This window comes from Larimichthys crocea, chromosome III (genome assembly GCF_000972845.2).
Source record: "Larimichthys crocea isolate SSNF chromosome III, L_crocea_2.0, whole genome shotgun sequence".
NCBI lineage: Eukaryota > Metazoa > Chordata > Actinopteri > Sciaenidae > Larimichthys > Larimichthys crocea.
This window is the reverse complement of record NC_040013.1, coordinates 49,483,477-49,501,060: the sequence shown is the minus strand read 5'-3', so window position 1 is coordinate 49,501,060 and position 17,584 is coordinate 49,483,477. Positions and strand designations below refer to the sequence as shown.

Sequence of the window (17,584 nt, the reverse complement as noted above, 5' to 3'; positions counted from 1 at the left end):
TTCATAATCCTGCCTGTTAGTGCTGTAGGGAGAGGTGAGGAATACAATATTCACCAGTGGTGGAAAGAGTACTAAAAATCTGTACTGCTACAGTACATTATTGAAATATTACTCAACTACAGGTGTTAAAAATACTTAGTTACTTATTAACTGCAGATGTTTAATGCATTATCAATTGTATGTGTTCGATTGGAAGATCATGCTCTACGTTCAACAAACACATTTCTCTGATAAATGATAAAAGGTATGAATGGATCAAACTGATGCTGTTTGTTCTATAAACAAATATACAGATAAAGCAGGATTTTAGTCTGTTAAAAGCTACTAAAAATGCTCTTGGACCTGTGTAGAACACATGGAATTGCAAACAAACAGCAAGTCCAGGTCCTCTCCTGAATCACCCCAGCTTCCCATGGGGACAGAAGTGCAGTCCGAATGGTGCTTTAGCTTTTTACCTTGAGTTTATGCAGTTGTATTGTTGTGGATCCATTTCACAGCTCTGTGACCTGACTGAGTGAATGGTTTCATCTGTGAGCTGCAAACACCTGACATCATTCACAAGTCACTGTTGCTGCCAAATCCTTGGTCTCCAGCTGTCAAATTAGCAGCACTGACACGGATGTTGCACGGATAGCACACATGTTAAAGCTGACGCCTTTAAAAGTGATGCAAAAGGTGAAAAAGTGGATAACTTGTAAGCAATGAAAATTTCAATGAGAGATTTGGAGGAAAGAAGACAGAGAAGCTTAATACCACTAAATGTTATTTGGGCAAATCAAGCAGGTTTGGGTTTCTACCACTGTGTTAGTGGAACAGTTAAAAAATGATGTGTAGTTGACTAACAGACACTAAAGCGATTCAGACCTTCACATCTGTGAAACTCACAGGGAACAAAGGACACAAAGGACACAAAGAAAAGTTCAAAGTCAACTTTTCATGACTGCCCCCACCTTCAAAAGTGCTGGATCATACATTTCTGATGATGTAACTTGTAACACCATTCTCCACCTGGACACCTGCCACACATCTCAAACTCCATGTCCATGTATGTAATGAATTCTGCATCACATACTTTCTGTTAGAAAGCTCCAAGCTGTAACGTTCCCCATGAGACAAAGCAGTCAGACGATCAGTGGTTAGTGATGATCTAAACAACCCGTCTCATCATCTGCCACTCGTTCTTGTTGTCCTGTCATCCTTCTACAAACATGAGATACAACTTGTAATGAACCAAAATACTCCGTTAATAGTTGCTTAATGTTTAAAAGTAGTTATATGATGTGCATCATATCATATCTGTCCTTTATCACCTCTCTTGTACAGGTGGAATGGTTTAAAAATGAAGAGCTGCTGAGCTCTCTGAATGACGACAACATCGACACCCGAGCAGACCACAACCTCATCATCAACGAGGCGCGACTGTCGGACTCGGGCAACTACACTTGTCTGGCCAGCAACATCGTGGCTAAGAGACGCAGCGCCACAGCCACTGTGATAGTCTTTGGTACGCTGTCCTCCCAGATGTTGTTACAACACATTGCAGTGTACTGACACACTGTTTATGTGGCACTTCACATCAGTTTGTTTGCTTTCCTGCACCACTAAACAAGTGATTAAGAGACCTATCTCCATGTTTTCTCTGAAGAGCGATGTTTCCTCTTTATTTCAATGAATGTATTATTCAAAGACTCAATTTAATGCCTCTCATTTAAAATCAATGTGTACTTTATGAAAGAAAATAAGCCACTGTGTCTTAATCTCATTTAACAGGAATGTTGCTTATTAAGTATTTATTTGCCAGAGGCCTTCCAGCAATGCAGGTTCACCAGCTTTGATTGCACTGCCAAACATTTAGCTTCCGTGCACAGTAGACAGAGTGATCATTGAGTAAACCGCTTCAGTCAGAGCGCTAAGTGGTTGACTCCAACCTGTCCACCAGTATGAGTCAGTGTCGCCTTTGGAAATGGCAATTTCGTTTAATGGCTGTTTTCTTTGCTTCTGCACATTTTCACGTTTTTATCTTAATCCAAGAGCAAGGAACATTGAACTGGCAATTAGGAAAGAGGGAGCTGTATATTCACCACAATGAATGTGCTGTGCTCAGTCTGCTCCAGCGGTTATGCATTGTTACTTTGCAGTGCCTCGGAGCCTGCATAATCATTAATAACCACAGCTCTTGTTAGAGTATTTAACTATGCCAGAGTTTTGGAAAAGTAATATGTGTTGTTCGCTTGCTCTACCCCATCTTATTCTCTAACTTTCTTGAACTCTCTCCAGTGAACGGCGGCTGGTCCCTGTGGACAGAGTGGTCAGCCTGCAACGTGCCATGTGGGCGTGGTGTCCAGAAGCGATCTCGAACCTGTACTAACCCGGCGCCTCTCAACGGCGGGGCTTTCTGCGAGGGCATGTCCGTACAGAAGATCACCTGCAACACACTCTGTCCAAGTCAGTTCCACTTGAACTTTCCTGCATGCAAATACAGTATAACACTACAGTACAACTTTTTGGTGTAGTACAGATACAAAAGTTACTTTTCTCTAGAAGTCAAACATTGTAGTTATAGGAATATCAATCAATCATATTATTAAGATTATTATATTATTAATATAAGGATGGGACAGATGCATGTGTGACCTGACAACATCTCTGTACCTCTGGTATGTGTCTTTGAGCAACATACTGAACCTCAATCTTCTATTGGCTGTGACATCGGTGTGTGTATGGGTGAGTTCAGTATCAGTGTGAGCGCTTTGTAAATGAACTGCTGATGAGCAGGTGGCAGCCCCTGCTATCAGTTAATGAATGTACTGCACATAATATATAATATGAATACACCATTTGACCAAGATAGTCAGAGGCAATAAAACAAGACTACAGTGCTATTAGTTTAAGCACAACAGATGTTTGAACTGAATGCTAAAGTGCAGATGTTAAACAGGAAATGCTTACCATGGTCACCATTTTATTTCAGTGTGGCACTTTTGTATTTTGACTTGCCTCATGACATAAAGAAAGCACAGATCAGCCATTTATTCTTTTTGCACCATAATTTATAACTGGATTATGCTCAACCATTTTGATTTAGCATTGAACAGGATGCAGATACATTCAATAGGAATATTTCTTGTATAAGTTTCTTACTAAATGTATTTGCTAATGTAAATTGTATGAAAATACTCATATGAGAAAGAATTGTTCCAGAAAGCTATGAACACCATCACTAGTAGGACAAAATCATGTATGGTTGGTATGTATGACTTGACATATTTAGTAACTGTGTTCTATCTGCACAATTCCTCTGCTGTCTACACTCAGTTCTGAAATCTACATACCTTTATGAGAGGAAAAGGAATAGAAAAATGATTGGAACCAAAAAAAAAGGAACAAATAAAAGGCTTCCAGCAGAAGTTGTTTTGCTCATAAATAATAATAATAATAAAAAGAGATTGCACTAGTTAGTGTTTCTGAGCATTTAACCACTTCTCTGCAGAGCTATGACAGACTTAAAAGTTGAATGTAAAAACCTCCAGTCGGGGAAATGAGGCAGTGAGGTGAGGCTGCCTATGACATCCATTGTCTTTTGTTGAAAGCCTTTATAAGTAAGCTTAATTGTTGTTACCTAATCTCCTAATCTAATCAGTATATGAGAATACAAATGACAGGTTCTGGAAGGTGCCAGACTAGTATGTGACACACTTATTCAAGGAAGATGTTAAGGTTTTATGAAAAAGTGGTAAACCGTATATTTAGCAGCTGTCTTTCACATTGCCACATTGTGTTAGCATGGTCCTCAGCTTGAGTGTACTCAAGTCTGCATGTCTATATCCATTATCAACATGTGTGAAGTGAACATATGTTGATAGAGAATTCATCTTCATGCCTTGTCACCTCTGTGCAGATGTTGGGCCCCTGCATACACTGTTGCACATCTCGTATACACACTGTAAGCTTCCACATATTGTCTCGTTTTCCCAAAGAGCTCAGAAGCTTGGAAGCTGGAGCTCAGAAATCAGCGAGGTCATCCAACAAGCATGCCTGATGCGAATTTGTTCAGTTTGTAAGGGCCTCAGACTGCCAAGACACAGATGGGCACAAACAGTCAGGTCAAGCTTTTAATGACAGGACACTTTACAACACTTGTCACATTCACCCATTTACACACACTTTCAATTGGTAAAAGTGGAGGCTGCCATGCAAAGTGTGACTGCTCCTGAAACTGACACTAAGCTCACCAATACACACATTTCCATGCAATTTGGGGTGCAGTATCTGTTGTGTATTGACAGCCTAAGTTTGTCCCTCCAGGGATACAGTTACACCCCAGTGTAATGCGTTGTGAAGTGACGTCTTGAGTTCTCTGTCCTGAGTTGAAGAGCAATACATGCAGCCATGCAATTCTTCCTGGTCTCCCGTTTCCTCATTAATAGTTATAATACTAGATAACAAAGTATATAACAGTATCCTGCTAATGGACACTCCGATTTGACTTGACTAGTGGGGCAGAGAATCAAACTTGCGTACGAACCCTATTATACTTTCCGAGGTTCTTCTGTAGCTGTGGCAGTGCTTAGAAGGATATGATGTAGTATAGTCTAGTATAGTATAGAATTGAGACACAGCTATAGTTTGATATTATATGAGATAGAGGCAATGATGCATCCTCACAATTACTTTACTAGAAAACTCTACAGCTCAAAATGATCTAAGAATGCAGAGTTTCTTATCCCATAGCTACCCTCATTTTGTACTCAGTAATCCAAGACCAATATCTTGGTCCTGGTCTTGGTCCACTTTCTCATCTATTATAAAAATGCTCTTCCCTCTTGATAAAGTCTGTCAGCTTCAGAATATTTGTACAAGCCACATAGCATCACATAATTTATTCAGTTTTAAAAAGACACATATTATAATCTATCTCTTAGCTTTTTGATCTACTCCCCTGTTCCTTTAACCAAAAAGGGGGAGTGGGTGTCATTATTTTATTTCGTGCTACAGTTTCTAGTTAAAATTGCTGTCAACATGCATCTTTTTATGAAGGTTGCACAGAAAATGACACTGTCAGCCGCCTAGGATTCCTGTGCAGGAGAAACTCTGATGAGGTGGTGATCGATAACAATGACTCAGCTTTTGCTTTTTAAGGTGCTGTGATGTCGGGCTTTCAAAACTCACTTTCTGGCTCGCAGTCAAAAAAATAGCATTTTCTAGACACTGACTGATGTATGGGTATCGAAGTTTTCAACTAGCTGCCTCTCGCTGCCAATTCAAGCTGTCAACGTTAAATGTAGCCAAGAGGAGGAGGGTGGGTCATGTTTGCAGTGTGGAGTTCACATAAAAAATAATTTAGTGCAAAAGAAGAGGAATAAGAATTGCCTACTTAGGCAGAGATAAGCAGATATGCTGCAACACTGTGGCCTGGAGGCCTTGAGGAATGACTGAAGTAACATGCAGCAGAGAGGGAAGCGGGTGTCGCCCTCTCATCAGGGTTGATCCATGTCTTTATGGGAGGAAGGAGATGCAGACAGGAGCAAAGCGTAGGCTGCGATGAACCCAGCTGTCTGAGCTGCTGATTGACAAGCCTGTCCGATTCTGACAAGCTAGCCCAGAGCATTGTCTTAATGATGGTCTGAGTGCAGGCAGTGCACGGAGGATGGATGAGGTCAGAGGCTGTACTATGACGAGGCAGATAGCCAGTTAACAAGAAACAGTAAAGAGAGAATACTGACACAAAACTTTATATTATTGTGTGCTAGGAGAGTGCAATGATTCAAACCAAGTAAATACTGATTGTACACCGTACTGTCACTCTATTTTGCATTTATTTCCTATTTTATCTGCAACTTGAAATGTGTATTTTACAATTCAAAGCAAAAGAAGACAGAATAACAAATTCTTCCTCTTACAAATAAAAAGATAGAGTCATAAAGAATAAAATGCATCCTTGCTCAAACATATGTGTTACGAGAATTTTCAAAGAAGTTCCCTTGAATAAGGCGGACTGGATTCAAAGTATCAAAGTTTAAGTTGAATTTAATATTCTTGTACAAGAAGGAGCGTTTAACAGTGCAACACACAAGAGGGTTACAGAGAAAATGCTCCCTGTGGAGCACTATCAATAGGTTCTTATACATTGTTCAAAAATGGGCTGTCTCTGACACCTCCCCACTGATACAGATAACATCATAACATTCCTTTAGTTGGTTTACTGCGCAGTAATGAGCACTCTATTTTACATCCACATGGTACTCCCCTAGCCTGTCCCTCCTGTCCTTATACCACTAATTTATAATTGTCCCTCCCTACCAGCCTCAGTAAATCAGAGGCCAACTAAGGGAGGTATGCGAGACATACAAAGAACAGGACAGACACACACTGTATGAGTTAAGACATCTGCACCCCAGTATAATCCTAATTTTTATAACAATATGTACACTCAGGGGTTTTTGTTTTGGTCAGTATGACCCATCACTCTATGTGGCTAATGTTAGTTAACAGTAGCAAACTTTGAGTAGATGCTGCTGTGTAAGTGATGCTGCTGTTAGTCCACTGACTATGATTCTTAAATGTTTTAGCATGTCACACCTTAAAAGGTCCAGTGTGTAGGATTTAGTGGCACCTAGCAGTGAAGTTGCAGATTACAACCAAATGAAACTCAACCTCTTTTTCCAATTATGTAGGAAAAAGGCCATTTCTAGATCAGTGTTTGATTTGTCTGTTTCTGGCTACTGTAGAAAAATAAAGGTTCAACATGGCAGAAGCGGACCTGCACATTTTAAGACAACAAAAACACAATGATTCTTATTTTTAGGTGATTATACATTGAAAAAAAAACTTACTAATGAATGTTGTATTCCGTTCCTGCTGATACTCAAAATCACAGCTTACAATTTGCCTGAGGGAGCTTTACAATCCGCACAGTGTACAACACCCTCTGCTTTTAGACCTTTGACTCGGGTAAAGAAAAAACTCTCAAACACTTCGTCTCTGAAACCACGTACATTATTCCAAACACTGAATCATCATCCTGTTGCACTGACAAGTGTAGTGTTATATGACTATAATTTCCACATCAGTCAAATAATAAGTAGGAAACAGGGAGTGTTTTGTGCACTTATCCTGTAACTGCAGTGCAGCTGGGATAAGTTGTTGTCCAGAAACTATGAAAAACATCATTGGAGTTTATTTGAGAGAACACCAAATCTGTGGCTGGAAATGGTCCTTAAACTGGTCCCAGTGAAACGCAACCTATTTAACATATGTTTGGTGTTCTATATATAGCCAGTATAAAACCTAGGTGTAGTCTCTGTGACATGCACCTCAGGTTTCTGAAGAGCCATTGTCAAGCTCAGTGTGGTGGCTCCTGGCTAATCCAAAAATGAGGTGGGCTGAATGAAGCCTGGTTGCTCAAACAAGTCACCTGTGACAGCATCTGCTTGTCAGTCAAAGTGGTCACCCTCATAAATCCTGCAAAAAGACCAAAAGACCAGGCTGTCACTGCAGATACCAACAGGTACAGTTATTATCTTAGAGTTACAATAACAATCCTTCATGCAGTTTTGGACATGTACATCGGGTTATTGTCTGTTGTTAGTTTATGTAACGTGACAGGGGTTTACAGAAGGTTGTTTGGAGGTTCAACCAGAACCTGAACCAAGTGAACCACTTGAAGAACCTTGATCTAAAGAATTCAGCATGCAGCAAAAAATGAGTTTGAAACATAAAAAGTTTCCACAAGGTGTTCGAAGTGATTCAGAGTTTTGCAGTTACAGTTTGTCAGACTGTATCGTTTGTTTACCAGTAGGCAGATGAGCTCATTCAACAGAATCACAGCAACAAGTCATTGGGGAACTGTCAGGAAAAACGATATGTATACACTCACCAGCGACTGCGGTCAAACTCAGAAGCACTCAGCATTCTCTCTGCATCATACAGACACATCATTTGCATCTCAAGTAGCTGAGAAGAAACCACAAACAAATGCAGAGTGTAGGTCGGGACGATGGAACACCACAAAGGAAGATTACCTTCTCCACGCCCACAACTTTGTATTATCGGCATCGCAGCTGCTGCCAAAGAATCTTCATGATCTCCAAATATTTGTTAAGCTAGGCATGATGATTTCTTCCTTGATCAGATGACAGAGCATGGTGGAGGACTCCCAGCTATTAGCATGCACCAGCCTATCTTGGTTTTGTAGCCTTGCATCAAATCTGATTATCTAAACAGGCTCAAGGGTTAATGAGGAGAACATGTCTCTCAAACTGACATCACCACATCACCCTGTGTACTGTGTGTCATACTGAATATGTGTGTGTGAGGCATTTGGATGTTTATTGTTCGTCAATATAGCATCAAAATGAAAGTTGGGATAGTGTCTGTGGTTATATAGCAGGTATGCTGGATGTAAATATCTTCATCAGGTCGTCATAGGAAAGTGAAGACATTTTGGGAAATGCAGTGAAAATAAACCTCATGTAGAGTAAAAACAGGAGTCAGGATATGTTTATGAGGGCAGTTCTTGTATTTTTATAGTCAGTGTTACAATGCTATGGACAGGTCCAGCAGAAAAACGGATTTTAGCCAGATAATAGTCTCACCTCAAGAAGAATCAATATCCGTTTAAGAGTATCATTTCAGACAGCCATTTTCCTTTTCAACAGTAGAGCTTAGCATTTTAACTTAAGAAGGAAATCAGCTGGCCTGGCATCCAGAAATGAAGTTTTTCCACTGAAAGGCAACTTGCTAACTTGCTCAGCTATCAAAATGTTGAACTAAGTCTCTTGAATATCTGTAATACGAATGCTGATCAGGCTGTTATGTAATGTCGTACTTTCTGGTTGCCATCTTGGTGTGTGTGCACACACATGCATCATCTCTCTGTCCAAATTTGTGTGTATATTCTTGTGTTGCAGTTGATGGAGGCTGGGATGAGTGGAGTGAGTGGACCGTGTGCAGCAGCCAGTGCGAGAGACAGCGGAGTCGGGAATGCAACTCCCCAGTACCCAGACACCGAGGCAAGATGTGTGAAGGAAACAGCGAGGCCACTGAGAACTGCACAGATGGATTATGTACCCAGAGTAAGGCCTTTGTCCCTGCAGGGCACCATCATCGTCATTGTCATCATATTTCTATCATTATCATCATCATATATACACTCACTGTAACACAGCATCACAGGCATGTTTGAACAGGAGGTGTGCGTTGGAAAAGAATCACTCTGTGGACTGACACAGATGCCCAGTGCATGATAATGTCAGCGCTCTTTCTCCTGTGTGCTGCTCACTTGACATATTGTATGTCAGACTGAATCTGTCACAGGGGAGGACGTGCAGACAGTCTTGAATGATGCTTGACGTTTGGAATGGAATGTCATTGCACTGTTTGAGTCGTGCACATGCGATGACTTAAAGATTTCAGTATTTTCATCAGTGGAGTAAATACTGACTGCAGTGTAGGGCTGAACACAGGCTGTGATTTGAAGAAGTGAGGATGGGTGATCATCTTACTCTCAGCTTACATTAAAGGTCCAGTGTGTAGGATTTGGTGGCGTTTAGCGGCATAGTTACTTGATGATTGCACTGATGGTTGATTGCAAGCCCCTCATATCACCTTAAAAAAAAGGTGTGTTTAATAAGTTTGTTTGTTCTGGTCTGCTGTAGAAACACGGTGGTTTAACATGTGGCCCTACATCTGTAGATATAAAAGGCTTATTCTATAACACAAAACACAAAGATTCTTATTTAAACTCATGAAAACATATAGTTATTTTAGCATAATATTATATTTAATTTCTGATATACTATAAATAGAGCCCATTAACTCTGACTCACTGGACCTTTAATTTTGAAATTAACTGTAAAGTAACAATTAACTTATTTCATAAATAATAATAAAAGTTCTTATTACCAGGACAAACAATTCCAGCAGCTAATTGATGTTAATTCTGTGAGTCCATATTAAAAAATGTAAGACTCTCTGCATGCTGGTGTCCATAATAAAATACCACTCTGTCTCATTTTAGTGTTTGGAGAGAGAGAGAGGGAGTGGAGAAACAGGGTGGTAGCTCAGTGTTCATCAGCCATGAGAGAAAGGACGTAAGCAGTAAACAGTGTTCAGCTTTGAAGCCCAGTATTCCACCGTTCAGTTCAGGATGTGGAACAGAAAAGCTCTGAATGTGTGAACTTTAAACTAACATTAGCTCAGCAGCTACAGTGTCATTAAGGCAAATATTACATCACTGTGTGAAATGTAAAATTTATTATGGTATGCTGGTTATTATTATGTAAACTACCAATACACAATAATTTTTAGAGCCCTACTAGAACATGCTCCTCTTTAAGATGTTTATTGTGGTTTCCACAGCATACATTATGAGACGGGTGAGTGGAAAGACATGTGACTTCCTTTCTCTTAAATTAATCAAACTTGTTTTTTGGATTTGGGATTATTAGCCCACGTAGAAATATTTCAGAGCCTTTGAGAACTTTGCACCTCACCACTATTATCTGCGGTGATATGAGGGCAGTAATGATGCCTGCCTGGTCATTATCAGATACTGTACAATCAGCAGAAGAGCTTCTTTGTACTCAGGGTGTTGGATCCGAGTCCAAACTTGTTAGTAACTTCACAGAGGCTTGGACTTTAATCACCACTTTCTCTCCTCTTTGTCTCATTCTATCTCTCTGTCTTTGCAGATCGAAAGCTGCTACATGACGTTAAACCTCAAAGTGAGTCTTCCTCTGTGATTCCTTTCATCTTCAACCCCCGCTCGCTCCCCACCTGCCACTTATATGTACTGCCCTGAATTTTGGGGACATGAGATGATATATTCTAAGTTAGCCAGAGAAAGGAGTGATAGCGGTTTGCATTTTCTTAGTACGTACTCTAGAAAGAGAAACATCATGAATTACCAACCTTTAGTTCACTTTGATCTGAGAGACTTAACCCAGCAACTGCTCATTATGCATTCATGTCATTATTCAGTGCCCGACTTTTATGACAGCCGTGACATCACAGCTGTGCTTTACTTTGAGCCAGGAGATCTATTGGTTGTGACAAGTGAACATGTGCTACGTTGTGGAGGATTAATGGGTTGTAATCATTGCAAACGAGCTAATTTGACCAATTTACGGCGCTGTCCTCACATTCCTGTGGCGGCTTTCAATCACTTGCTGGAGTTAGCCTGACTAAGTGATTGTCAGGTACTAGCTGGAGCGCTTTCATTAGCCTGTCACGTCAGTGTTAAAGCCGTGCCTGCTGCCTTCTTCACAGGCTTTAAGGAAAACTGAATGATTGAATGGGGACTACATGAAGCAGTTATTTGGCGAGTGATCACCCTGGAAGGAATACTCTAAATTAATTAGCCTCTTATCGTCCTCGCAAAACGACCAGTGACCACAAGCTACACCGCACAGGCTTCGACTGCCTGCACTGTGATATCCATCATAGCTATTGGATATAGACCGGTGGGTCTAAAGGCAGTTAGGCTAATCACCCTCCATGTTAGCAGCTTGAGTGTGATATGTAACAGTTTAGAGTAACGGCTGGACATGTTCATTTATTCCTATCTGTGGTGCATAATGTGGCATAGAGAGATGAGACAGATGGTCTGCTCCATTTTACCACTTTCCATCCTTCTTGTTTCATTTCCATGCCGGTGCCAGTGTAACATATTGTAACTCTTGCCTGTGTTTGACCTTGAATGTATGTATACAAAATGACAATTTTCTTGTATTCCTTGTTTCTGGGTCTTTATCAATATAACAAAAACTAGCCTGTTTCTATTCATTTTTTTGGCAATGCAGCCTTCATCACAGTAACAAGGAATAGACCCTGATGCTAGAGAAATCTCAGAAGAACACATTTACAGTACACACTGTAAATTCTAAAATACTGACAGGGGCCTGTTTTTTTATATTTACCTCGGTGGCAGGGAGGAGCAGGCCTATATTCATAATTTCCTCAGTTAATGCAAACACAATACTTCCTCCATGTTTTCCTGCTGTCCTAATACATTTATTATGTGTATTTCTACATCACCAATTCTGTCAGAACAGAACAAAAGTTACATCATTTATTCTACTTAGCCCTTTTCTGCCAATGATGTTAAGATGTCGTGAATGAAAATGACCCTTCGCCCCGGATTTTCACTTTAAAAGTCTTACAGTACAGCCTTTATCTTCTTATGTGGGCTTTTAATATGAAAGAAAAAAAAACTGGCATCTACATTACCCACAGTGCTACTCAACCACCAACAATAGTTAATGTAGCTTTGAGTCACGAGGCTGAAGCAGCTTGGAAACAAACAGGAGTTTCTGTTTAACATCAAGGAGTTCCCTTTTGTCCGTGCAGGCCATGCCCGGTATAATTTGGCCATTATTTTAATTCTGGCTTTCATTTGAGAATTTACGTTTGCTTCTCTTTTTCATGTGTCTCGTGCTTCAGGTATGGACAGCTCCAATGATGTAGCTCTGTACTCGGGCCTTGCAGCTGGCATCATCGCAGTGGCAATCCTGGTAGTGGCCGTCATGCTGTACAGGAAGAATCACAGTGAATATGGCGTGGACGTCATCGACTCCTCAGCCCTCGCTGGGGGTTTCCAGTCCTTCAATTTCAAGACCACTAGACAAGGTGAGAGAGAGTGCCATCAGCTCCACGCTGACACACGCCAATGACCACAAGGCCAAAAGGCGTCGTCATCAAAGACCCCAGCTACAGGGCCGCCTGGTGATTGATGGCATTTGTTTGCATCAAGCAGCATGGCGTGCAGCCTCCCTATCTGCTTCGGATTTATACCTCCATAATCAGTGAAAGGACCTGTCCTTCTATTTTGACAGACCGGCTCCTCTGTTATTGGGATGCAGGAGGCATCAATCTTTGATAGAGACCACCCTTTCCCCGCAGACCACACATTTGACTGTCAGGCAACCAATCTCCTCCATCAGATTACACTGGCCTAAACCACTGATGGATAAATGTGAGGGGTATGGAACAGTGAACATCAATTCAGTTTTTGTTGTGCACAGCAATAACTTCTGTTGGTTATGTGACTGCGGCTGTCCTGGCCAGCTTCGCTACAGGCATTCATATTACTGTCACTGACACTTCTGGGTTAGTGCAAGTGATAGCCATCGTGGCGAAGGGTGATCCATCCTCGCTGCCGCAGTGACAGCACTGTGAGAAGAGCCACGCTGTGCCCCTCGCTCCCCCAAACATGTGGAGTCGGTCAAGCCCCACCCCTCGTCACACAATAGAAAAGGGGGGGGGGTGGTATAGCTAGGTGTACATTCAGCAGGTCATCAATCCTATTTAAATAGGCCAGCTCTCAGTGCAGCCCGCCTGCTGTGCCCTCCACCGGCCACCATCACTCCATTTTCCTCTCTTTGAGCGTGGCCGAGGTGCCCAATGAAATGTGGAACACTTGTTGTATTTTATATATTAGCCTACTTCTGCCGTGATTACATTGTTAATATTTTACCGTCCTTTTCATAAACATGGCAGGAAATGAAACACTTCATGCCTAATAATCACGAAAAAAAAGGTGCATTTTTAAAGTTCTTAAACGCTTTCGGATGGCTCTCTGCTGCCAGAGTGGCTGTGAGGCAGAGTGCTGAATGAGTCTCTGGCCCTGACCCTGTCTCTCCGCATTACTTCTCCTTCTGAGTGATTTTTAATCAGAGGCCCAATTCCAAACCTATCCCTCAAGGTATTCAACCTGAGGTACATTTCATTAACTTCTCTCATCTCACCACTGCCATTCCATTTTCGCCGCCCCATTCTTAAAGATGCACACTCAAGCGATAATCAGATCATTCTCCACTCGACCGGAGGGGAGAAAATTTAACAGTGATCGAATGTCAGCAGCAGAGAGGTAATGTCCACTGGGCTGCAGCTCTGACCGAGAGCTGGAATATCCGCAGAGCCGCCTATAGGTTCACTGTCACTATAAAACTGTTTAGAAATGAAAAATCCATCTTTCCATTTTTCTGCAACATTATCTTGAAAAGTTTATCTGAAAATGTTATCCTTTATATCTGCTCATGCTTTGCATCAACTGTAATGCAGGTGCAATCAAGGAGCATGGTGACCAAGTTCATGAGCAGTAATACAGGGTTCAATCACAGCAGCAATATTAATACATAAATAAAAGCAAACTCACTGATTAGTGGATTTGGTGATCAACAGAAAATTATCATCAACACTATTATATTATTATAATCAACACATTAATCAGCAAAGTCAGTTAACATACAAAAAGGACAACACACGACCAAAAACTATAGAACTCCTTTTGTTTGTTCAGTTCCTGAAGAATATTCATGAAGGAAGAAGCAAATGTTTGAAATGATGTAGAGTTAGAATTCATTTCATTTGGCATGTTTACTGACTCATTCATAACAGGAAACATAACTCCTGTAAAATACAAAACGTACAGTGTTGTAATGCTGGAAGCATCAAACCATCTTTACACTACTGTAGCAGATCACTGGTACAGCAGCTGCAACAGGTTGACAGTAATTAAAAGGAAATCAATTTAATTTGATTTTCTTCTACTTCCATACAAATGAAATGTGTGATCACAAGTCTGAGTAATACAATGAAACTGACGTCTGCACTGTGAGGACTGAACATGTGATCATTCAGGACACTTTGTGTTTCACAGTTAGAATTCAGACATTCGGAAGGAATTAGGAAGTAGCTCTGTGGGTGGTGAAATGTGTGGTACACATACTGACTAATTTATGAATCAAGAAAATATTCAACATATTCATTGAAGCATTGATTGGTAAGTGTGAATACATTCCTGCTCATGTTCCATATCAAGAATTCTGTTGGAAAGATAAAAAGTTGAGCTTTGAAAAACAAGTCAGAACCAACACAGCCCATAATGCTCATCACAAATCACACCCCTGGTAATTAATGATTTCCCTAAAAATAAAACAACATTAGCCTCCCGCCTTGCAGCAGGCAACAGCTGGGCAGCAAGGACTCAGTGACTTCGCCGTTATCTTGGCACAGCTCGTCCAGGGGCACCACATGCTGGAGTCTGCCAGATAGATGCAGCACACTCCTCGCTCCGTTTGGCAGCGTCGTCACAACTAATGGCCACAGATGAAGACCCCCCTCCACAGGCTGTTGAGTCCATACTGGGAGCTGAAGGACTCCCCTCATTTACAGAGCAGTCACCTACACCCTCCTGGCCCTCCCTCCTGTCCTTCTGGAGGACGACTCATTGTCCAGCGGAGCTGACTCCAGCAGATGGATTATGGAGATCAAGCTGTGTGTGCTTGGTAATTAAATCTGACGCTCTGACCGTGGCTTTGAGCCCTGGACCTCCTGCCCAGGTTGTGCTCCCTCACCTCTGATGCACTGGTCACCTGCCCGGACATGTTGTTTTAATTGCTGCTGGAGCTTTACTGGTCAGCTGCAGGAAACTTTAGTCAGAAGTCCAGACATGTGCCTCTTAAATTTCTATTATTTCTGGAGTTTGAAGGTGATTTTAATCTCAAACCTGCTTTTTGTCAAATAGTGTAGTCTATCGGTGCTATCTCGTGCTGCAGACAGAATATCACTGATGATATTTAATCCATGCAGTGGCACACATTCTTTCTCCTTTTATCTTTGTTCTGTCATGGAAAATGAATAATTCTTGGCATGTTTTTGAGTTTTTCAGCCTTTTAAAATTTTAACTTTTGCTATGCTAAATCAAGAAATAAAAAAATAACAATCTTGACCTTATTCTGTTGTATTTGGGACACCAGTGAATTCCATTATCCAATGTGAATGCTGCTCAGGAAACACAGAGGTTGGGCTTTGATTCATTAATTAAACGACTCCCCTACATAATGTGAGTCCCATGTGAGCAGGGCTTTTAGGGGACTATGTGACTGTGCTATATATCCATTTCTGTAGGCAACCCACTGCTTCTCAACTCCTCGATGCAGCCTGATTTAACAGTGGGACGGACATACAGCACTCCCCTCTGCTTCCAGGACAATGCAGACAAAGAGCTCTTTGACGCCCTGCCAGACATAAAGGTCAAAGTTCAGAGCTCCTTTATGGTTTCACTTGGTGTGGCAGAGCGGGCAGAGTTCCACGCCAAAGCCCCTGCTGAGACCTTCCCGCGGGACCTGAGCCGGGACTACAGCAGTACTGTGGACAGACGCAAGAAGGGCCTACTCACTCTCAATGGGCCCTTTAGCACCTGTAAAGAGCAGCTGAGGATCACCGGCATATTCGGCCACTCTGGAGGACGTCTGGTGGTGCCAAACACAGGTGAGAAAAGAAAAGTTTGTGAACAAAAAGAAGAAAAAAAATACTGCCTCAGTCATAAAACATCATGAAAAGCACCAGTCTATGACCACACTCTTAAAACAGTCATAAAACATTATAGATGTGACTTATAATGAATGATGACTTCAGCTGCCTTATGGATGCTCTGGGCCAGTTATAAACTCCAGGTTGACTGTTGGGGCTTTTAACACATTATGACTACCTATACACACACCTCAACAATCAGCTGTAGTAAGAACTCATAGTGTGCTATAACAGTCTATGCAGTGTCATAAGTTGTCATTATTATGTGCTTGGTCAAGTCGTTTTGATGCATCTATAATAATTCATGCTTCATCATCATGTTTTGTTGTGTGTGATGCATTTGCTAGTTTCTAAGCTAACAATAGCTATTGTTGCACTCTGTAGGGAAGCAGAGAGAGAGGACATAAATGTCACATCCTTCAGATTTTCACTGGGAATTTGTCCCAAGTCCTTTACATAGAAAGGAGTCCACAAAGACAACGGAGAAAGTTGTGTTTTAATAAAGTAATAAAATAATTTTAATAAATAAGAGGAAAGAGAAAAAGGTCATTAGAACATAAAATGAACACATCTCTCGCTATCTCTCTGTATTTATCTGCAGAAGAATCTAACATGTGAAGAAAAGAAGTAATGTACAAGCATTGATAGTGTAAGCTTGTCACAGTTTGTCCTTCACAGCTACGAGTACATCTTCACACTCCTTAGACACTAAGCTATTGCTAAGATCTATCAGTGCTGTTGCAGAGGCAGGTAGCTCTTTGTTATTCCTCCACATCCTCACTAACTCTCTCAGGCAAACAGGGGTCACACTGTCATCATGTCGCACCATCACAAATGGTGCGGCGGGAGGAGTTTGCGTGGACCGTTAGAGTTATCACCAGGTCAACAGTCCATGCATACCGCTGCACTTACATCCTCCTTCTGTGGTCCTCATGTACGTAGTAGTGGTGGCCCTCAGCTGGCGTGAAGAGGTGAAGACAAATCAGCCCCCTGCAGTTGTCTTTCAGGCTGATGGTCCATGTGGAGGGGTCACTGCTGTCGAGTTCAGCACTCACACAGCCTGTCTGCAGGGACCACTATTCATTAGACTGAATAAGAGACCATATGCAACACTTCACTGCAGATTACTAAAGCTTTCCCGTCATCTTAGTGATATGGAACTGAAATAGAAACATTCTTTGCATCTTAACAGTTCAATCAGTAGCCTTTTAAGACATATTTCCTCATTTACATTGTCTAGTGTCTAATCATGTAGATGCTTTTGATTTTA

General features: G+C 41.4%; 1 protein-coding gene across 3 annotated transcripts in view; it reads left to right on the top strand.

Annotated features, from left to right (window-relative positions):
• The window catches only part of unc5db (unc-5 netrin receptor Db), a 163,205-nt gene that overhangs the window by 110,555 nt on the left and 35,066 nt on the right, over positions 1–17,584 (top strand). For 2 of the 3 annotated variants that reach the window (XM_019262987.2, XM_019262980.2), the window contains 6 exons: positions 1,324–1,504; positions 2,278–2,445; positions 8,910–9,074; positions 10,692–10,724; positions 12,442–12,627; positions 15,910–16,272. In XM_019262987.2, coding sequence (XP_019118532.1) covers positions 1,324–1,504; positions 2,278–2,445; positions 8,910–9,074; positions 10,692–10,724; positions 12,442–12,627; positions 15,910–16,272 — 1,096 coding nt within the window. The remainder of the gene's footprint in view (positions 1–1,323; positions 1,505–2,277; positions 2,446–8,909; positions 9,075–10,691; positions 10,725–12,441; positions 12,628–15,909; positions 16,273–17,584) is intronic. The other variant, XM_019262983.2, reaches the window with a different exon arrangement.